We start from the raw sequence: 18,409 nt of genomic DNA, 5'->3' as shown, positions 1-18,409 counted from the left end.
AATGGCTATCAGCTACATTTTCAAACATACAGAAGACCTTAAATCCATATACCATCTTAAAGAAAATATGTGTTTTATTTGATGAGCCTTGGCATCTCCTATTAAAAATCTGAAATATTATTTTTAAACAAATTAGCTTCCACATATGACTAAGTTCCAAAGAGCAAATAAAATCCAGCCTTCCAAATAAATGATTCGTTGACAGGCTCAAGGCAAAATTCATAATCTAAAATAATAAAATTTAATTGGTAAAACCCTCTTAGATTTTAAGTTATATTTCAAATACACAGATACAGTGTAGATAGTATACTATGGAAAATATTCTAACAGTGCACTTTGTTCTAAAGTCACCTCCAAACATAGTCCAAACAGCACATTTAAAGTACACTTAGTAAATTAAAACCTAACAAGTCTTAATATATGGCAGAAAAAATTCCATATCTATATAGTGTATTTTTTGTGCTCAAAGTTACTCCCTGCAACCCAGATTACATTCAAAACTAATCTCATTGGGATAAACTAAATACTGTAGACACCAAAGTTACAAGAAAATATTCCCTGAAAAGGAACTCAAGTAAGGACAAGTCCAATAAAATGGAAAACCAAAAAGGATTAAACTGTGTCTATGTGGTATTAAATTTATATGTGTAAATCTTGCATACTGAAAATAAGAAACGTATTTTTTAAAATCAGTTACCATGTGTGATTATGGGGGATGTATTCCCCCCATCCTTGTCAGTTCTACTGACCAACACACTGCTGAACAGGCTACACGGGACATGGTCACCAGCCTGCTAACTTAGGGTTATCCAGTCCTTAAATCCATGTCCCAACACCCAGTCCTACATGCTGCCCCCACAACACCCAGTGACACAGGGCAAGGGACAATCTAGCCACCAGGATTTAGCCAGTTCAGACATGAAAAGCAAGAGATTTATGAACCTAGGTATCTAGAACAGAGCAAAATAAAAGACCTGTACTCCCGTTTAAGTGTCATGATCATGTTTCTGGATCTGTTACACGGTAGGCTGTTTGTCAGAAACACACAGATGAACTTCTTCCTGTGGTGAAGCCAATGACAAAAAACACACAGGACTTCATGCAGTATCCCTCCATCTTCCTGCAGTATGTGCTGAAAAACTACAGTATGTTGCTATCAACTATGTATCCTCATCCATACCCTGTGCTTCTCTGTTAAACTACAAGAAAAAATATCTTCTGGTTTACATAAGTAAAAACATGGTTTTAGATTACGAAGAAAAGTTTAACCTTGTTAATTTTATTATATATTTACTTCTAACTCAGATTCTGCTGCATATATAGTGTTGAAGAGTCTGAGCAACACTGAATCATAAAACTTACCAAGTTTCACTGTGCACAAATTTATTTAATCTAGCACAGGTACACAGGGCTCATCAAAACCCTCAAATGCCTTAAATGTTTCTCCTTTCAAACAGAAGCTGCAATGTAACAGTAGAGAAACATATTTCTGAAACTGTATTGGGTTTGTGTGGCAAGGTTTTGGTAGAGGGGGGATACAGGGGTGGCTTCTGTGTGAGAAGCTGCCAGAAGCTTCCCCCATGTCCGACAGAGCCAAGGCCAGCCGGCTCCAGGACAGACCCACCGCTGGCCAAGGCCCAGCCCAGCAGTGACTGTGCGAGCGCCTCTGGGATAATGTATTTAAGAAAGGGGAAAAAAAACCCCTGAACAACAGCAGCCAGAGAGAGGAGTGAGAATATGTGAGAGAAACAACTCTGCAGACACCAAGGTCAGTGAAGAAGGAGGGGGAGGAGAGCAGAGATTCCCCTGCAGCCCGTGGTGAAGTCAATGGTGAGGCAGGCTGTGCCCCTGCAGCCCATGGAGGTCCATGGTGGAGCAGATCCCCACTTGCAGCCCATGGAGGACCCCATGCCAGAGCAGGCAGATGCACCTGAAGGAGGCTGTGACCCCATGGGAAGGCTGCACTGGCAGAACGCGTGGACAGAAGATCCCATGCTGGAGCAGGTTTGCTGGCAGGACTTGTGAACCCATGGAGGACCCACGCTGGAGCAGTCTGTGAAGAACTGCAGCCCATGGGAAGGATTCACGCTGGAGAAGTTTGTGGAGGACTGTCTCCCATGGGAGTGACTCCACAGTGGAGCTGGGGGAGAACACAAGGAGTCCTCCCCCTGAGGAGAAGCAGAAGCAGAAACAAGGGGTGATGAACTGGCCACAACCCCCACTCCTCATCCCCCTGCACTGCTGACAGGGAGGAGGTAGAGAAATCAGGAGTAAAGTTGAGCCCAAGAAGATAGGAGTGGTGAGGAAAAGGTGTTTTAAGATTTGTTTTTATTTTGTCATTACCCTACTCTGATTTGACTTGTAACAGATTATTTTTTTTCCAAGTCGAGCCTGTTTTGCCCATGATGGTAACAGGTGAGTGATCTCTCCCTGTACATTTTTTCATCCCTGTCCAGCTGAGGAGGGGAGTGATAGAGCAGCTTTGGTGGGCACCCGGCATCCAGCCAGGGTCAAGCCATCATAGAAACACATGAAACCTCCAGGGAATTAGTCAAGATTTTTGCAGGTGGAACAGTCTCACCGAGATCCCTTCAACACTGACTCAAAAATCTTTCTCATACAGCTTCACAAAAGAAAGTAATAGCCTTTAGCGCAGATTTATTTTCAGTACCTACTTCACAAGCAAACTTAAATACTAAGTCCTGGGAGCAAGAGGATGCCTGTAAAATGACTTCCTAACACCTAAAGAAAATAGTTTCTAAAAACCACGAGTATTTCAAAATGAACATGGAAGATGTGTACATACCTAAAGCTGTCTTCACTTTCTGAATCCTGCTCTTCATCAGAATCTTTGTATTTATCAGGATCTGGAAGAGTACTTGGATCAAACTCTTCTTCACTTCCACTGTGAGCAAGAAAGGCCACTGTTTCCTCTTCAACCTGCCAGGTGACAAATGGAGAGTTACAAGACATGCAAACAAGTCCATGTTACTTGCCACAACCCCATTAATAGGGATGCCATAACAAAAACTATTGCCCCCAGCCACAGTCAAATACCACTGCTATTACAGTCAGGAAAACAGAGTAATTTTCTGTCATCATCAGTGCTCTCCTCCAAGGCTGTTTGTTAAAGGTTGAAGAAATATTATTTAAAAAGGAAGCACAAGGATTTACATTCAAATTCTACCTTCCCAATATTGTCATCTTAAATTTACAAAATCGGAAGATTTGGGCAGCAAATAATCAAGTCATCAAAGGGCAAGTGTTTAAGTAATATGAAGCTTTACTGTGTCTCAGAAACACACTGGCAAAGAGATACGAGCTTGTGGACACATTAATCACTGCTGTAAGGTGTATATCATGAAACACACTGATTTAAAACTCATCTGGGAATCCCTGCACTTAAAATCCGAAATGCTGCTTAACCTGAATTAACTGCTAAGGGAGTTTCTGTCATCCACCACAAGTGATGCATGATCTTCATGCTTCCTCCCAGACCCCCTCATCCCTCCTCTCCGGGCCTCAGCCTCCCTCTGTCCCCAGAGCACATCTTGAGACAGACTGCTGGTATCTGCACGTTTCCTCAGGGTGCAGGAATGCATCACTAATTCCTTAACGAAGAGGGCACAGAAGATGCTGCTCCATAAAAGTCGTGGATAATACAATAAAGCTGACTGCTTTTGCAGATACAGGTTTTGCTCCACGCAGTCCTGAACTGATAGCACCACTTCTGTAAATTTTTGGTAACACACACGAAGAAAGCAGATGGACTGGAGGGCATATGCAATTGTGTATGAACCGAAGAATGCAAACAAAAAGCTTACAGGCATTTCTAAGCAATGTGAACCCTAGAACCATGATATTTATGCTGAAAAGCAAAACACAAATGCAAAGAAACTATAATTAAAGACATCACTATCTTTTGTTTATGTATCTAATCAACACACACACAGCTGAGTTTCCAAAACAGTACCCATTTAAATGATCCTTCATTCTATGAATAACTTCACATCATTAAATATTTAAAGTTAATTTTTGTTGTAACTTTTCACCATTTCCATCTATCACCAGGTTTTAAAAGAACACTGTCCTTATGTGCACACACCTCACCACAATAAAAATAAATTTAAAAAAAGCCCAAACAAACAAACAGAAAGCATACCAAAGGTCCCTTCTATATCTGCATATAGAGTGAGTGAAAGGAAATGAGCTGGTGAGCAGTGCACTGAAAGCAAGCAGAAGAAAGGGATAAAAGCCAGATTTTCAATCAGAAGGCAGAAGAAAAACATACTAAACACACATTATGTTCTTGACTGCTTTGAAATACTAATAAAGGTAATTGTATAGCTGGGCATATAAAAATTACTAAAAGCATTGTCAGAGCAGCATTGTAAACTGCCTAAAGGTGACACAACTATCGACTGAAAAGCATGTTAGTTACGGGGAACTTCAGGTGCTATTTCACAACAAAGCTGATTTTGGTTTTGTGGGGTTTTTTAAAGTATTTTTGTTTTTTGCGTACAAAAGTATCTTCTAGCTCATCTTTTAGTACAATATTACAGATCACTAGCAACTCAAAAGAAAACTGTTTTGAAGGTCACCTTTTTGTTAATGAATTTCCAAATTTGAAAAGCATTCTGCATTAAATTACAGTTTATTTCAATTTCTTCAAACATTAAATATTTGCTCTTTACTTCTTCCTCCTGCTGCATCTATTCTTTCAATATAACTAGTACATACCAATTATATATTTTTAAAAAAAAAGAAAAAAGAAAAAAGTAGTAGTATACAAAGCTGCTGTATGCAACAATTTTTTTTTTTTATATGTATGTGTGACTATGCAACAGAGTTCTGCAATACTAACATTTACTGGCAGTCATCTTTTAAGTCTTGGACTGTTCATTCACATTCTCAGTTATGTTGGTAAAATGTTGAGGCTGCACTGTTTCCTAAGTTTTGTCATTTATATATGCACACATAAGACAATTGCACATACACAGATCAACCCTTGGTTTCATTACACATTCATATTCATTGTTTTCCAGCAGAAAATTTGCAGAGATGTTTTCAAGGTAACGCTTACTATAACAAAATAAATAATTGGCAAAGATGCCTCTTTAATTCATCAGGAATCATGAGGTCATATTTCTTATACATATCACCAGTTACATATTCATTAAAATATTCGTAAGACCCTGAAATTGTTAAGAACATGAACATGAACATTTATCATCCACAGCTGAACAATAGAAACTCATTATTTTTCTCCTCTTGCTTCAAATTTATATCAGCCAGTCAGAAAGAAGAAATATTGTGACTTAACTTCACATTACTCACCACATGAGATGGAGAAAAAAAAGTAAAAACAGTTCAAGACACTTGTAAAAGTTCTTCAGATACAAAGAAGAACAATTGTAGAAGTTCTTTACATACAAATAGGATGTAATTTACAGATTCAGGATTAGATCCTTCCTATGTCAATTGCTATCAAAGAAGAGATTAACTGAAGAACAGATTTTTGACCACCGGTACTTTACGTCCAAGGTTAGCAACAATGTACTTTGGAGTATGTATTTATTATAAAGTTCAGTTGTGGAAGGAAACCCATTCAGATATCACATCAGGCTGGTCAGGGGAACAGGATTCAGGAGCAATCACTCTGTTATTTCCATTCTGCTCAGGGGTGCAAGCTCTCCTTTTTTTACCTGATTGGCCCATGTATTTTGCAATCTAGTTTCATAGAAACTTTGCACAAAGACTTTCAGATTGAACACGGAATCAAGATGAAAACATTTCTGTGTTCCCATAGTCTCCCTCTAAGACATAAAGAGAGTCATCTTATGCAAACTCAACATTTTAGAAAAAGATCAGTAAAATTTCTGTGCCAAAGATTTTGGAAACCTTGTTGCCTTCAACTTTCCACACTGTACCAGGTCAACCATGGTCACACTCTACTTTACTACAGTCATTTTAGAAACACACATCAGATGAGGCAAACTGGGCAAGTTCCTCTAGAGCTTGTGCCCTGATTCTCAACAGTATACCTCCAATTCAACTTCCAGCTGTCTTTGTTACAAGACGTAAAAGCTTCCTCTCTTCGTAAAGAAGGCTGAATGGCTGGTGTAGCTCAGGTAAACATGTTAGGCAGGCTAAGAGAAGCTTAAAATGAGGAAACTGATGTACCTTTTTAAGAAAACAGGCACTCAAGAGACTCAGATGTTCAAAGCAGCAGAAAAATGTCTCATTTCTACCAGGCGTTAGGCACTCAGGGGAGTATCATCTACTATCATCAGATAAAAACGGAGAACTGAAAAAACATATAATGAAAACCTGCACATAGATAAAAAACATTGTATTTTCCAAGATTTAATTTATAGAATACATATTTATTATGGTATTTAATTTGCAACTGATTTAATAGGTACTTTTAAATTTTTTTTTTATCCAATTAAATTATCTGGAGTTGCAATTTTTATGTTCAACTCTTTAAGCAATTTATTAGTTCCTAGAAACCAGGCTGAGGGGGAAGAAATAGTTGTTTTGACACTATCAGTTCTGTCCATAGTACTTTGTAAAGCCCAGTGGGGGGATGTTTCTGATCAGCTAAAACAAAAACCTTTAAGTTTTGTTTAAAAGTTGATCAAACTTGATTTGAGTCCATCAACAGTCACACAATATTCAGATCCTTTTGAGTTATGCCACCATTCAGCTTTTGCGAATAATATGGCCTTTCAGTAAGTGGCGTTCATGATTTTAATGCTAAGAAAAGGTAAGCTTTAAATACTCTAGGAGGTTACCCTACACAAGTACACAACTTTTAAACATTTAGCATTTTACAGCAAATATAAAAGGATATTTAAAAATATAATCCTTTTCATGATCAGACGGCATTCCAAACCTTATTAATTTTCTTCTTTTTGACAATTATTTTTCCAATAAGTATGTGAGTTGTTTCTGCATCATATTTATGACAAAACACATTCACAAACAGGTTTTGTAGCATCTCCTTTAAAACATCTTACTCTGGATTCACCTGATCAGCTCACAGAGTGTTTTTTCTTCATAGCCTGTACCCCCAGCCCACAAAACTATGTCCCCAGCTGATGCATGGTTGCTCGGATATTTCGTCATCTACATTGCCCCAGAGGAATACAGCTATTCTGGCAGTTCACAAATAGAAATACAGCCTTTGATGTAGCTGGGGCGTTTGATCCAACAGTTGCTTTGAAGATCAAGACCAAAGCCTTAGATGATACTGAAAACTGACTGGGAGCCAGCGAGGCAAACCAAGCACTGATCTGACATACAATGAGCTGCCTAAACCACGCCAAAACTGGACAGCTGCACTCCATGCCATCTAACTCTCATCAATAGCCTTCAAATCCAAACACTGGAAGTATCATTTCCATTGAGGGAAGGATCTTGCAAGCAAAGAGGGGAAAGGCCACCTTTCAAACACTTTTCTAAGTTGTGTGCAGTGGCATTTAAGGTTAACCTTCATGAACTGTGACCAAGTCATGTGAGCTTTCTTCCTGTTGTCATCTACCCTTTGACATCTCCATCAACATCGAACATTAATTCTAATAGGTGACTGTCCTGGTTTCAGCGGGGATAGAGTTAATTTTCTTCCTAGTAGCTGGTACAGAAACTGGGAGGGAGCATAGCCAGGACAGCTGACCTGAACTAGCCCAAGGAATGTTCTATACCATAGAATGTAATGCTCAGTATATAAACTCGGGGGAGGTTGGCTGGGAGGGGCACATCGCTGCTCAGGCATCAGTCAACGTGTGGTGAGCTATTGCATTGTGTATCACTTGTCTGTTCTTGGGGTTTATTTCTCTCTCTTTGTTATATTAATTTTGATAATAATTGTAATTATTACAACATTTTATTATTGTTATTATACTATTGTATTTCAGTTATTAAACGGTTCTAATTTCAACCCACAAGTTTTACTTTTTTTTCCAATTCTCCTTGCTGTCCCACTGGGAAGGAGGAGTGAGCGAGTGGCTGCATGGTGCTGAGTTGCTGGCTGGGTTAAACCAGGACAGCGACATACATGTCTATTACACAACTGGTTTTGTCACTCCTCCTAGGTATGTTTCTTCTTATGGATAAGGAGGAAGTGATATACAAAAAGGGTGGGAAGAGCAGAGAACAGGCTGTTGTTGCAGGACTTTTTTATCTCTTGGTCTGAAGCACACAGATGTATTCAAGGCACACCACAGAAAGAAGATGATGTGGACAAGAACAAGGTCAGCTGTTTCAGAAGGATTGGCCAAATTCCATGGGTCTGGCCAGAAAGGCTGGTAACCAAAAATTGGAGAAACCCAAGTTACAGGTTAGTCAGAAAGACACAGTCTTTGCACTAAGATGATCTAAGTGATCTTCAGGATCTGGGAGGAGTTAGCCATAGCTCCTGGTTTTCATACCACTTTACAGAAGATCACTCTTGGTTTTCAGTAGAAGGGACAGATAACTCCTGTTTATCTTCAAATCGTTCACCCTTCCCAATCACTAGCAGTCACACCAAGGTTCAATTTCATCCAGTCATGCTTCATTTCTTTTTAAGCAACCTGACATCTTAAGTAATATAATTAGCCTAATTTAGCCATCAGAATCTTGCTTTTACCAGTGGTCTCAAATAATGTATATGAAAATACTTATTTGCTTTCTTGGCATTCCTAAATGCCCCATATTTTATAGTCAGTGAATGGGTAAGCCTGTGTTCCAAACTAGCACACACTGATGCATATATACTGACATTCAAATCCTTGCTATTAAATTAGATATCAATTAAAAGCCATTCATGCTGGAAATGGCTCCTGCCACAAGCGCAGTTCATAACCACTGAAAACACAAAAATTATATAGATTTCCACACATTCATTTCTGGCTTTTTTATACTGGCAAAGCCACTGTTGTTTTCATAGTAGTAAGTATATGCTTTACCTGTAGACTTGACCTCTACAAAGTCAGCAATGTAATGAATGTATATAAAGAAAGATAATATAATTTGGTAAATTTACAATTAAAAACCCATCTACCTCAAAATGAAATGCTGAGAACTTCTAAATCTACTCAAGTCTTTTATTTTTATGTATTTGCTTTTATCTGCATTTGAATTATAACAGGTACATCTCAACTAGACCGTATGGTTTTCATTCTTTTATTTGCTCTTATAAGGCCCATGTGGAATACTTATTGTAAACACAAGATTCTTCAAGTTGTTACTAGCCACCATTATCAATGTGATTTTAACAGAAGGGCAGACTAATATAATTCTGCTGGGAAAGGTCAAGATAAAATAACTACACTGTTAACTTAAATATAATTCATATTATAGACATGAAAACACAACATAAAAGAAACTGGGTACCCACTGGAATACATGAAATTTTGACCAGCAGAAGGGTTTAACCTACTGCATATACTCTTAATTTCAGAGATTGCTTGTACGCAGATTTCACAGGAATGCATGCTAATAGTTATGGTGCAATGAAATATGGGCACGAGCTCACAGTTGCTTTATTTGCCATAACAGATCAAACCTAGGATCTTTAGTATCATAAACAAAATCTCTGCCATTTGAGTTAACAGAGTAGTAGCTTCATCTCAGGCAAAGGATAAAGGTTCCCACATCTATCATGCCAGCAGCTGGACAGAGATGCTACCCATGCTCACTGAACACCTGTCTCAAACAAAACTGATTTAAAGCATTTAATAATGCAAAGGCTTCAAACCAGAAAAGTATAAACAATTTCTATTTTGAAATCTTTCTAATGCTAGGTTGTCAGGTATCATTTTGCTTGCAAGTGAGCAAGTAGTACAGGAAAAAAAACCCTGGGTTTTATTCACTGTGCCTTATAAAAAGAAACTAGTAGAAAAGTCTGGCAGAATTAAACATACCAACAGATGCATCCAAAAGTCTACGGCCTTCAAAAAAACCCCAGAAAACCACAATGCAGAAAACTGTTTTTAAACTTATATCCTCCAAAATCCTTGGACTATCTCTACACTCCCTCTTTCTCTCTACTTTTCGGTTCACAGCAATCATGGCTGTCGGCTCAAATACAGAAAGTAATTCTCCAAAGTAGTCTCTGTGTTCAAACATTTCAACACATCGGTCTTCTCCAGGGATCCTCAGCATATGTCCACAGAGACAGTGCCTACACAAGAGAATTTTCTCTGCATTGCTTTCTGGCACTTTTGAACAAGCCTGAAGGAACTGGATCCTCTGCCATCGTGATGCAGCAGAGGTGTCCTACCACCACCATTACTCACAGCAGAAACTGGGAGCAGAGGCCACTCTTTCCTCAGTGACATTTATTGTTCAAGAATCAACAGATCAACAGCACCACTGACATGAAACAATCTGAAGGGAAACCTGGTACGTCACATAATTCTGTAAACTGATTAGTTCTGCTCTTTTCTTCAAAAAAAAAAAAATGATTTGTATTCAGTACACAAGAAACAGCAAGACTGGCATTAAGTGCTTGTCCTACAACAAGACTTTCACATTTTCACTGTACTGATTAAGTCACGTACTCTAAATGCTAGTACAAAATATGTATATAAAATGGCACGTTTACAGTGGGAAAAGTATGAATCAAATTAATTCCTCACTGCTGGTGCTTCTACATACAGAACTAAGGAAAAGAAACCCAGAAGTAGCATTGCTGCTCCCAGCATTGACTCAATTACTTGATGTGAGAACAAGCCCTTGTCTGCCTTTGTTCAGTATCCATTGTGCAGCAGCAATAGATTCACATTTGTTCAAATATGCAAACAAGTAAATCAGAAAGCACCTGACTGATGCTGCATGCTTGCAAAGTCATTTATTATCATTTTTTTTGTTGTCAAATCCACCTTTGCATGCCATGAATTCCTTACTACAAAATTTTGCAAAAGACAACTCCTGGCCCAAAGAGCATAAGGGTTAAGTAGAAGACACATGAGAACAGATGAGTACAACCTGATGAAGCACAAGGAAGCAAGCTGCCTGAGGAAGATTATGAGCAATGGGCATGACACAGCAGGAGACCTGCCTTCTCGTATTTTCAGAGGCATTCCTGCAAAGAGGATCCTGGATGAAGAAATTGAGAAAGCTTCCGAGGAAGACTGGCAGCCATCCACCAGAAGATTTAGTTAAGCATGAGGAAAAGCTGAGGCCAAAAAAAATATCAAGGATGGTGCTTGAAAAATAAGCAAGCAGGCAATAACTGTTGAGAACTAAGCACTTAACAGCAATTCACAGAAGAGAGGCCATGAAGAGTGCTGAAAGTTAAGGGTCTGTGGAGACACAAAAAGAGAGGTAACTTTGCAGCAGCATTTTGAATAGATACTAATGGAGCAAAATGGCATTCATAAAGGCAGGCAGAGAACACACTGCAGAAGTCAAGACAGAAAATCTTAATATCCCGTGGTAACAATTTTATCTACATGAATGAATATGAAAGGCATGTCTTAGAAATGCCAAGTAAGAAGAAAGAGAAAAATTTCTATAAGGCAAGATCTTTTAGACCAAGTAACTGAAAGAAACACAATTTTTCAGGTCTAAAATAACATAAAGCAACTTCAAATAAAAGAAAAGAAAAAACCCAAGCCAAAACAAACCGAACCAAATTAAGAATAATTGCTGAGAGTTAGTATTACTCAGGGAATTAAGATAAAATGTACTATCATATGTGCAATAGGGTTGGGGAGTGCTAGTACAGGGAGAAGCTACAGAAGGGTTTTCTTCAGGAAAGAGAGAGCATGTAATTTGTCATCTGTGGGAAATGAAGGGGCATAATCATAGAATCACAGAATGGTTTGGGTTGGAGGGGACCTTAAAGATCATTTAGTTCCAAGCCCCCTGCCGTGGGCAGGGACACCTTCCACTAGATCAGGTTGCTCAAAGCCCCGTCCAACCTGGATGAACCCTTCCAGGGAGGGGGCACCCACAGCTTCTCTGGGCAACCTGTGCCAGTGTCTCACCACCCTCACAGTGAATAATTTCCTTTTATCTAATTTAAATCTACCCTCTTTTAGCTTAAAGCCATTACCCCTTGTCTTATCACTACACGCCCTTGTAAAAAGTCCCTCTCCAGTTTTCTTGTAGGCCCCCTTTAAGTCCTGGAAGGCTGCTATAAGGTCTCCCTGGAGCCTTCTCTTCTCCAGGCTGAACATCCCCAACTCTCTCAGCCTGCCTTCAGATGAGAGGTGCTCCAGCCCCCTGGCCATATTTGTGGCCCTCCTTTGGACTCATTCCAACAGGTCCGTGTCTTTCTTGTGCTGAGGACTCCAGAGTTGAACTCAGGACTCCACATGGAGTCTCATGAGAGCACAGTAGAGGGAGAGAATCACCTCCCTCAACCTGCTGGCCACAGTTCTCTTGATGTGGCCCAGGACATGGTTGGCTTTCTGGGCTGTGAGAGCACATTGCTGGTCACGTTGACTTTCTCATCCACCAACACCCCCAAGTTCTTCTCAGGGCTGCTCTCAATCCATTTTCCGCCCAGCCTGTATTTGTGCTTGGGACTGCCCCAATCCTGGTGCAGGACCTTGCACCTGGGCCTTGTTGAATTTCATGAGGTTCAAACAGGCCCATCTCTGAAGCCTGTCCAGGTCCCTCTGGAAGGCAGCCCTTCCCTCCAGCATGTCAAATGCATCACGCAACTTGGCGTTGTCGGCAAATTTGCCAAGGGTGCACTCAATCCCACTGTCCATGTTGCCAAATCCCTGAAACGTCAGCTAAGATTTTAATTTAGACAGAAAGGTACAGCTGGAGTAGAGAGACTGAGATAAGTCTCATTAGTACAGACATGAATTTGTATTCATGGACAGGATTTCTCCACAGATAAGAGGAGGAAAAAAGCAAAAGGCAGAGCTGTGCAAAATGTTGTCATTCCTGAAATGATGAAGGAGGAACTACTAGAGAAGATAAGACACTAGAATAGAGGGTGGTCATGTCTGCAAACCTCCTAAAAATTGGAACAGATATGGAAAATCCAAGTAAACAACCAACAAGTGAGAAGAAGGCTGATTAATGTCAGGGATCTCAGAGAAGAAGAACTGTGTAAGAGGGAAATCAGAGAGCAGTTCCTAAAGAACAGAATGGATGATGTCTGTTGAGTAGAATTGAAACATGTCTACATTGCAAATGATTAGGACATGAAGAAATGTGACAGTTTGAAAAGCACGAAAGGCCAGTGTGGAAGAGGGAATCAAAGATGAACAGGGAAGAACCATAAGGGAAAGGTGGGAGGGCCAAAGAGAGGAAGACTATCAAGAGAAGATCTGATGGATATGACAGAGTGATGACAAAGGGAACCATGGTGGAGAGAAGAGCTGACTGAAGCTATTTAAAAAATGGGAAAGAGTAGGAAGAGGCAAAGCCATTAAAGTTTTGCCAAAGAATGCAGGTGTTAAAGAGCTTCCATGGGCTCAAAAATAGTCAAGCAACAGTAAAAAAAAAAAAAAACAAAACAAAACAAAAAACTATCAAGGAATAGTAAGTATAGCAGTGCTGTGCCTTTGCCCCTGAGCTGCAGATCTCTTCAGCCAGGGAGTGTAACAAGATCAGAGTTTGAAAACTACTCCACAGGTACGACTGCAGATTTTCTTGCAAACCAGCTATAAAGAACTGCCAGATTTGTCAGGGAGAAAGGAAGATCACCCTCATTTCAATATGTAGCCATTTAAGGAAGCTTTTTTTTTTCTCCACTGCTATACTGCTTTCTATCAGTCTTTTAGAGCTTCTCAAATAAATATTGCAGTTTATTACATGAATCTGGTGAAGACCAACATCTCATTCTCAGCCCAGGAACAAAATGTCTGAAACAATGCAGTGAGGGGAAAATGGAAAGTTGAGACAATTTTCCATCAAAAGCCCAAGCCTGTGTCTTATTATATTCATTAAATATATTAGTGGTGATTATATGCAATGGCTCATTGAGAAACCCACACTATACTACCTCAGTCTTTGGGTTTTGTACTGCTGCCAAAATGTCTTACCCTACTTCCAGTGACTGAGTAACAACTTTTGGTTTTAGTAATTGAAATACAAGTGATATACAAATACTAAGAGTAGATCTGGCACTTATCTGTAGGTGTAATTAGCATATTATAGATTTCTAGCTGACTTCTCGCTACTCCCCCAAAGTCCATACTTGCAGGAAATCAGTCTCAAACATGTTGTAAGCACTGAAGGCATCTTTACAAATTTTAACCTAGGAAATTGCAATTTCAGCTAAGGACATATTATACCTTACAGTTGTTCATTTGCTTGCCCGTTCATTTCAACAACATCTGAAAAATCTTTATACTGTATAAATAATGTATTATATCCATAACAATAGCATCCAGTACACTGTATGATTGATTACCTTGGCATTTAGCTCTTGTGGGAATAGCTTTTGTGAAACATGGCTCTATTGGACTCCCTGAAAATTACATTTTGGTAAAACTGTCTGAACAATCAGACTTATGTATGGCTAGATATAATGTTATTAACATTGCACAGGCAGGTACAAACTTGAACTTTTCATACTGTACCAAAACAATGCTATTTTACATTTGTTTCTCAAAGAATCAGAGATAGAAAAAAGTCAGGATGAGTCAATTTAAATCAGTGATTTGAATCGCTGATTATAATCCTGATTAAACTCAGCAAGCTTTTAATTCACACAGTGGTTTACACAAGTAACCACTGCTACTTTTGTTTTTATTTCGGTACTCTGAGGCACAGCTGTTTTACACTGGACTTTACATAAAATTTGATACTCTTTGATGCTACCTATTTAAAGTCTCAATTTTTCCTTTTCCATTTTTCTTTTCCATAATGACATTAGCAAATGATAGAAGAGACATCACTTATTTGCCAAGTGATAATTATTCATTTTTAAATCATGGTTGGTGTCAAGTTGACTCTTATTCCATCTGAAACTGAAACAGATTTCAACCAGAATTTGAATTATTTTCTAAAATATATCTTACGTATATTATTTGAAAGTTGCTAACTAATAGTTTAAGCAGAACCTTCTTAAATATAGCAGATACATGGAAGAAAAAGTAAGTTCATCCAAGCAGGTGCTGTATTATAAATTTAACATTTATGAAAGAATACACTCTCTGTTGCCAACAAAATTATTAGTTCTGAGCATCCTATCTTATGAGATTTTGGTATAGCTATCAGCCTCAAACCTAATTTATATTCACGGACTGAAAGAATATAGTAAGGATAAACAAAGATAACCAGTTCCTCAAATCCAAATATTATTTCAGAACCAGGAAAGGATACAACTTGTTATGAAAACACAGTTAGCTTTCCCAGTTAATGACTGTTCTTTAAATCACATCACTATATAAAACTTTATCAGCAACTTTATTTCTTGAATTCTTTATTTTTAGATTATTCTAGTACATTTTTTCATGGATCATACCTCAATACCTTCATTTTACGTACCATTTTTAAGTTCTTAAAAATAAAAGAATGTATAACAAAGTAAAATTTGTATTTAAATAACTGGTTTGATCTTTTTAGTGAGTTGTTGATTTTTATCTATCATGTTATTAATAATCATAAAATGGTTTCTTCCCTCCCCCATTCCCTCAAATACTTGCAACATAAATACAAAATGTCAGGGAAAGGGAGAACAAGAAGGATAAATGTTAATCTCATTGATTTAAAAATAAATCATAGTATGCTTAGAAAGTTGTCAGGAAAAGTCATTTTAGTCTAACTTTACTGCTCATTATGAACTCCAGTGCAAACAGCCCATTTGCTCTACTGACTTTTTGGTGTTACACCATCTGCTTGCAATTATGAATTGCCATACATTAGTAAATACTGGAAACAGAAATAGCAAACTGAAAGCAGGGTCTACTGGCTCAAGCGTATAACAGTATACATATTACCAGTTCTCATTAATTCATTGGCCACAACGAACATAAAGGCGTAAGCCTCTATTACCGTAACAGGCCTCCACCAGCAACAGAATTCAGCACAGCTCCATGACTCACTTTCTCTGTAGGTCACACTGATGAAAAGCACTATCTTCACTACAAATAAAAATAAGTGCACTAAATAAAACGTAAACCTGACACTATGCAATATTCATGAGTGATATTCTGTAGAATTTAAGCTCTGACTCTGCATTGTATCATCGTCCTCCAGAAACTTTGCTTGTTTTAAATTAATAAAATTAATTCATTCCAGATTTCAAGTTTGCCATAAGGAGCTCAAATACATGAACTAGGTGAACTGCTGTAACAATAACCTCATGAGACTGACAGGAACTGGATGATTGGTTAATCTCACTAACCTGGTAATTTCAATTCCCACAGACAAGTACTGTTAAGTGCTCTTTGACAGAGGAAAAATCCAGTGAATGGTCATGTTCCAAAAATCCAGAGACTGTCTCTCTTTCGCCTTCCGACCCAGGACATCTTCAATCCTGACAGAAGCCTCTGATACATGCTGCAGGGTAACTGCTTCAACAGAAAGCAAAGACTTCCAGAAAAACAGGGCTGGTGGTCACTGACTCCATCCACCTCCCTGGTGAATAAGGTACAATTCCATCATTCCTACCTTTGGTTCTGATGCCTTCAGTAATGAGGACCCACCAGTCTCCTTACAAACTTATTCCAGTATTTAGATAATCTCACCATTGGAATGTATTTCTAGAGTCTATACTCAATTTTCCTGTCACAAACCTGTTACTCGTTGCACCAGTCTGAGAACAGATTGATCATTTACTTTTTAATTATTTGACCTATTTCCTCAATTTATCTCCTCTTGACAATGCCAACTATTGTACAGCTCACCAGCCTGGACACAGGTTTGAAGAACACTTTTTTGGTCTGCTGAAAAATTAGACGCAGAGATTTGCTTGTCTTGCTCAAGGACTAAGAGACTCTGTAAGCCTACTTTCTACATGGATCACCAGTTAAAAAAAAAAATACAGACATCTGCCAGCTGGTCTGGCACTCAACCAGCAAAGATAAACTGACTGATCAGTCCAACAAGAAATGCTCATGTCCTCATGTATGAGGAGAAACGTAACAACAAGAGAAGGTGAGACAAGCCAAGTGCATGAGCAGAGCATGGGAGAGGAGAACTGCCCCCAAGTGTGACCCCGCTGAGGTCCACGTCAGCCACTCATTTCGGCTGGGCTCCCTTGCTCCAGGCACCACTGTCCATCCCTTCCAGTCTTCGTGGAGCACTGAAAGCCTTCGCACAGCATAAAATACATAAAACTGTATATATAAAACTGTGAGCAGACCTAGGATCCGGGCTGCCATGAGGTTCTGGTGGTCTTGGCTACATCCCACAGCTGGAACACCAAGTTCACAGGCACACGCCTCTGTGTGCTAAGATATGCACCTCTGGCAAGCTACTGAAGCACACGCGCCATTTACTGCAGCTCTGATGTGCCGATGGGATTCCAACAATAACCCACTCGATGCATCAGACTAAGATGACACTTCAACCCATCATTTTTAGTTTTGAGGCAAATCACTACCTCTTAAGACAAAACAAGCCAAACTCAGATTGATAAAAGTGTTTGACCACTGGCAGAAATAAATGTTTAAAATTCTTTCCTAAACTGCTGAAGGGACAGACAGGATTTCCTGTGGCCATATTAGTACTTCCTAGAGACCCATCCTCAAGGTTTATTTGAGTCTGAGAACCTACAAAGCCACGTAAATAATCAATTAGAAGTCACTGTTGTTTACCATTTCAATCTTGACAAAACTCCAAAGGCAGCAACCATAATATACCCATACATAAAAATTATATTCAGTTGCTACTTTCTCTTACTACCTGTCATACAATGATTTAGATTTACATAATTCTTCAATTCTTGACCTGTCTAGTACTCAAAATGATAGATGAAAATCAATTCTTTTTTTTTTTTTTTTTTTTTTTTTTTTGCTTAGAAACCTGTTCTGGTTTAATGCAGCAGGCAGCTAAGCACCACAGAGCCATTCGCTCACTCCCCCGCAGTGGGATGGGGAGAGAATTAGAAAAAAAAGATAAACCTCAGGGGTTGAGATAAAGGCGGTTTAGTAGGACAGAAAAGGAAGGGAAAGTAATAATAATGATAAAAGAATATACAAAACAAGAGAGGCACAGCACAGCTGCTCACCACCAAGCAATCGGTGCTGCCCCAGTCAGTCCCCGAGCAGCCGCTGTCACCCCCAGCCGACTCCCCCCAGTTTTACCGTTCAGCATGACGGCCCATGGGATGGGGCACCCCCCGGCCAGGCTGGGACAGCCGTCCTGGCTGTGTCCCCTCCCAGCTCCCTGTGCACCCCCAGCCTCCTCGCTGGCAGGGCAGCACCAGAGCTGGGAAGTCCCTGACTCAGTGTAAGCACTGCTCAGCAACAACCAGGACACCAGTGCGCCATCAACATTACTCTCA

The 18,409-nt window shown here is 39.3% G+C and overlaps 1 protein-coding gene across 1 annotated transcript in view; it reads right to left on the bottom strand.

Moving 5' to 3' along the window:
• The window catches only part of DDX10 (DEAD-box helicase 10), a 188,946-nt gene that overhangs the window by 10,153 nt on the left and 160,384 nt on the right, over positions 1–18,409 (bottom strand). The window contains exon 17 of the mRNA XM_032990776.2: positions 2,807–2,940. Within this exon, the coding sequence (XP_032846667.2) occupies positions 2,807–2,940 (134 nt within the window). The remainder of the gene's footprint in view (positions 1–2,806; positions 2,941–18,409) is intronic.

The sequence above is a fragment of the Tyto alba genome, unplaced genomic scaffold (assembly GCF_018691265.1).
Source record: "Tyto alba isolate M040663 unplaced genomic scaffold, T.alba_DEE_v4.0 Super-Scaffold_2, whole genome shotgun sequence".
In the NCBI taxonomy this organism is placed as follows: Eukaryota; Metazoa; Chordata; class Aves; order Strigiformes; family Tytonidae; genus Tyto; species Tyto alba.
This window is presented reverse-complemented; position numbering and strand designations above follow the sequence as displayed.